At 47.6% G+C, this 5000-nt stretch overlaps 1 protein-coding gene across 1 annotated transcript in view; it reads left to right on the top strand.

Moving 5' to 3' along the window:
* The window catches only part of LOC134466892 (protoheme IX farnesyltransferase, mitochondrial), a 112274-nt gene extending 110546 nt beyond the window's left edge, over window positions 1–1728 (top strand). The window contains exon 8 of the mRNA XM_063220790.1: window positions 599–1728. Within this exon, the coding sequence (XP_063076860.1) occupies window positions 599–1170 (572 nt within the window). The 3' untranslated portion in view covers window positions 1171–1728. The remainder of the gene's footprint in view (window positions 1–598) is intronic.
* Window positions 1729–5000: the final 3272 nt, after the last annotated feature.

Here is a 5000-nt window from a genome sequence, read left to right as displayed (position 1 = left end):
CTCTCTCTCTCTCTCTCTCTCTCTCTCTCTCTCTCTCTCTCTCTCTCTCCTCTTCTCTACAGGTGTACTGTTGCTTGGCTGCTTCCTGTACAGCTGGCCTTTCCTTCACGTCCTCCACCTGTGATACCTGATGTATGTATGATGTATAGACTGTGTTCTGATCAAGAAGTTTTAACAATCTCTCTATCTCTCTCTCTCCCTCTCTCTCCTCTTCCTCTTCCTCTCTTTTCCCTCCTTCCCTCCCCCATTCTTCCTCTCCTCTTCCTCCTCCTCCTCCTCCTCCTCATCTTCCTCTCTTTTCCCTCCCTCCCTCCTTCTTCCTTCTCCCTCTCTCCTCTCCCTCCCTCTTCCTCTCCTCTTCCTCTCTTGTCCCTCCCTCCCTCCTCCTCTTCCTCTCCTCTTCCTCCTCCTCCTCCTCCCTCCCTCCTTCTTCCCTCCTCCTCCTCTTCCTCTCTTGTCCCTCCCTCCCTCCTCCTCTTCCTCCCTTCCTCTTCTCCCTCTCCTCTCCCTCCTCCTCTTCCTCCTCCTCTCCCTCCCTCCTCCTCCTCCTCCTCTTCCTCTTCCTCTTCCTCCTCCTCTTGCTCCTCCTCCTCCGCAGGTGCCCTCCTCCTGGGCGGCTTCCTCTACAGTTGGCAGTTCCCGCACTTCAACGCGCTGAGCTGGAACCTGCGCGAGGACTACTCGCGCGGCGGCTACCGCATGATGTCCGTCACCCACCCGGACCTGTGTCGGCGCGTGGCCCTGCGCCACTGCGTGGGCCTGCTGGGCATGTCGTCCCTGGCGCCGCTCACGGGCCTCACCACCTGGATCTTCCCGCTGGCCTCGCTGCCCATCAACCTGTACATCACCTACCTGGCGTTTCGCTTCTACCGCCGCGCCGACCGCCAGAACGCGCGCAAGCTCTTCTTCTGCAGCCTGTGGCACCTGCCCATGCTCCTCCTGCTGGCGCTCACGTGCAAGAGCAGGCAGCCGCAGCGGGACGCCGCCTCGGATGCCGCCGCCGCCGCATTACCTGGTGTGGCAGGTGCGGCCGGTGCCGTTGTCGCTATGGTTACCGACGACAGCAGTCTGGCGGATGCGTTACCTGGCGCAGGTGTGGCTGCTGCGGCCGGTGCTACTGCTGTTGTCGCTATGGTTACCGACGACAGCAGTCTGGTCAGCACGCCGTGAGACGCGTTGTTAAGAGAGTCGCTAAGTACGTTGTAAAGGACTTTTATTAGAGGCTGAGGAAGAGAATGTGATTGAGGGGGAGCTTTTCGCCACAACTACTGAAAGTCTGTTTCGCCACGCTTTACCCGATTCCCCAACCTCTCTACCCTTCTATGCTTTGCCTAAGAGGTGATGAGAATGAGTGAAAGAGTGTAAAAGAGTATTACATATTGAAATAAAAGAGAAACATGCACTCCCTCCTCACCTGCAAGACTATAACTCTTCGTTCATACTGGCACCCTTCATTTACCGTTGTCAGTGACTGAATGGAGGTTATCTTTTCAAGTGTCAATTTTGTACACACAGTCTGATTGGCTGGCAGGTCCTCTGCAAATGTCAAAATTCTGAACGGATCTGACCCCACACTCATTTTCGCACCCGCCCGTGTAAAGTCGATGGTATTCGTCAACGGTTTAGTGCCCGTGTGAACGCTGGGTAAGGGTTGAAGGCCACAGGCCCTTTGTCAATATACCCCTCACTTCCAATGGGGCACCTAAGTCACGCCCTCTACTTCCTGGTTCATGGGGCCGGGGGAGTCTAAAAATGGTTACTGGGCTTGAAAATGAGTGATTTTTGGTGCACAGGTGGAGGTCCAAGGTTTGTATTGGTGTCAAAAAAACACTCATTTTCAAGCCCAGTAATTATTTTTTGACTGAACCAGGAAGTTGAGGGTGTGACTTAGGTGCCCCATATGGCTCCAGCCTTGGTGAGTGTCTGTTGCTCAAGAACCAGACCTATTGGGTGCTTCCACTGCTTTTTGCTCTCCCTCCAATCCTTGGTTCATAGGCTGAGAACAAGAATGAGAATGACACGGAAGGTTGTTTTTGCAACCTCTTGCAGTTCCGCATATGATGCTTTTGCACCCCTCAATCAGAATGGGTGCGTTGGTTGTAACCAACTTGCATTTTATTGCTCACAATGTTTCGGTCAATCAGACCTTCTTCAGGTAATTGTATTCTCACCTGCATAAGGTCTGAACAAACAGAACGTAGGCTATACATATGTAAGTGTAGTGGACAGTATGTGGGAAGTACTTTACATTACAGCTCCTGCCAAAATCTGGTTATGGACCTCGGTGGTAGCACATGTTCTGCATCGGGGTAACCTACTGGTATTGGCAAAGGACGCGCTCAACTTCTTGGAAAAAACGAAAGTCTTTGGGTGCGCTGTAAAATGTATCAACTTAAGGAAGAAAAATCCGCACTCACAAACTGCGTCTCATTATTTATTTATATTACCACCATGTCCAAAACGCAAACGCGTTTCGGCTATCAAGCCTTCATCAGTGCGTACCACCTACCACGCACTGATGTAGGCTTGATAGCCGAAACGCGTTTGCTTCTTGGACATGGTGGTAATATAAATAAATAATGAGACGTAGTTTGTGAGTGCGGATTTTTCTTCCTTAACCTACTGGTACCCCCTTTAGGTTTTACTTCAGCTACTGAGGGAACTCGACGAAATCTTGAGGTGCTACACTTTTGCTATCCATTACAGTTCCCGACCACCTCTGCTTGTGAAGATGCTATTGGCGATAATACAGTGTGTTAGAATGATGCAATAAAATGGCACACAAACAAACCAAAAGCAGGGAATTTGAAAGCAAGCCAGGGACAAGAGGATGTTGAACATATTCAAATGCATAGAAAACTTGATGTAGGACTTTAAAAAAAAAAAAACATCAACAGACCTCATCCAACATTTTACACAAGGTAGCTTGTGATGTGATAAATGCAATGCAAGGAGTGTGTATGCGTGTTATGTGTGTAAATATAGCAGATAAATTATTTATAAGTGTACCATCAAAAAAAAAGAAAGAAAAATGTTGCATCATGTTGTAAATGACTAATGTACAGAACTATTTTTCTGTAATGATCTTTTGCGGTGGGTGGCAAAATGCCCTATGCACCAAATCCCATGACAAACCCAGACCACACACACACACACATGCACACACGCACGCACGCGCACACACACACACACACACATGCACGCGCACACACACACACACACACGCACGCACGCGCACACACACACACACACATGCACATCCTCGAAGCAACAAACAAAACATGAACAGTTCTGATTTATTTTCTCTGTTACTGTAGTCACTCCAATGCAATGTAATTTTGAATTAAACCAAATGGCTGTTATTTGTTTTTCTTTTCTTTTTCTTCAATTTTAGTCTGCATTTATGCTAAAAATAGATTTTTTTCCCCCAAAAGCATTGCAGTGCAAACTGTACTTACTGCTTCTTATATTTATTTCTTGTTTTCTCCCCTGAAACATCTCCACTGTAAACAGATACCCATAATTCCTGAATGTAGGCCAACATAAACAACAAGACTCATAATGGTTCTTCTTGTCGGTGATGTTTTTGTTACATGCGACAACCATGAAACCACACACACGGTTTTCTGCCTCCTAGTCAGTCAGACTGTATTCTACTGTTCAGACCGCAAGCATACATGCATCTGTCCAGTCAGACCAACACTGGTACAATAAAAGGTCTTATGATTTACCTTGTGTATCCTTGTTAACCCATTTTTTTATTTTTTTATTTCTCACACGTAATTTTGTGTGCGTGCGTGCGTGTGTGTGTGTGTGTGTGTGTGTGTGTGTGTGTGTGTGTGTGTGTGTGTGAGTGAAATGGCTGTGTGCGCACATGTAGAAAAATGTGGAATTTCGTTTCCCAGCAAACTATTCCGCCTCATTCTCAAGTGAAACATATTCATCTCCATAGAGTGCTAACACACAGCTGCATTCTGGGTGGGGACGCCGGACGCCTGCACAACACCCAAAAGTCACACCAAAGAGGTTGGATATTTAATAAAGAGGACTCGAAACACGCCCACTCAATGCAAAAGCGAGTGCTCAAAATTCGGTCTCCTAAGGGGGCGTTGTCCCTCCTTCTTCTTCTATTTTTGTGGGGTTTGCACACGACGGGTGCTACCGCCATCTACAGCGCTAAGGGGACTTCATTGATTCTCAACCTCAGGACTCCGAAGGTCTCCTAACCGAAGGTCTCCTAAAGGGGCGTTCACCCGACATAAAGTGGATACCGGAAAAGAAACAAAATGACGCTTCTTGTTAGATCTACTTTCTTTGGTCACACTGAAGAGCTGTGACCAGGGCCGGGTTAATGCACAGGCTAGATATGGCTGCATCCTAGGGGCCCCCACCTGCTATGGGGCCCCCGATTGGTCAAAAGTGAGAAATTGCAGAATTATGACAAGATGCAATATTAAAATATTCATCTGTCATGTTGAGTACAGTTGGTCAACGTGTTGTCCCTAATTCCTACGTGTAGCATGTAATTATGACACTCTCCATGTAAATTTGTCACAAAATTTGCTTTCCGAGGGGCCCCACATCAACTTGTAGCCTAGGGGCCCCGGGCCATCTTAATCCGGCCCTGGCTGTGACAATGCACGCGCTAACATAACAATCCAATACATACGCCCTTTAAAGTGAAACCTTTAGGAGTAAGGATTTTTCCCAGTTCTTCTAGAATTTCACTTGAACACTCTACAGCTCCCATAGAACTCTTGACTTCAAAGTCCTTGTGACATCATAATGAGAACCCAAAATTCTGGCAAAATTCTAATTACATATTTGTGATGGTACTCCTCAAAGGGTTAAAGTGAAACGGGGCGCAATCACTTCTGCTGTGAGTCGGATGTGTACTGTAGCGTTCGCTGATGTAGCATTAGCTAGTGCCATTAATGTATACAGTGTGGGGCGGCTAATGCTAGTGCCATTAATGTACACAGTGTGGGCAGCTAATGCAT

This window comes from Engraulis encrasicolus, chromosome 17 (genome assembly GCF_034702125.1).
Source record: "Engraulis encrasicolus isolate BLACKSEA-1 chromosome 17, IST_EnEncr_1.0, whole genome shotgun sequence".
NCBI classification, from domain to species: Eukaryota; Metazoa; Chordata; class Actinopteri; order Clupeiformes; family Engraulidae; genus Engraulis; species Engraulis encrasicolus.
This window is presented reverse-complemented; position numbering and strand designations above follow the sequence as displayed.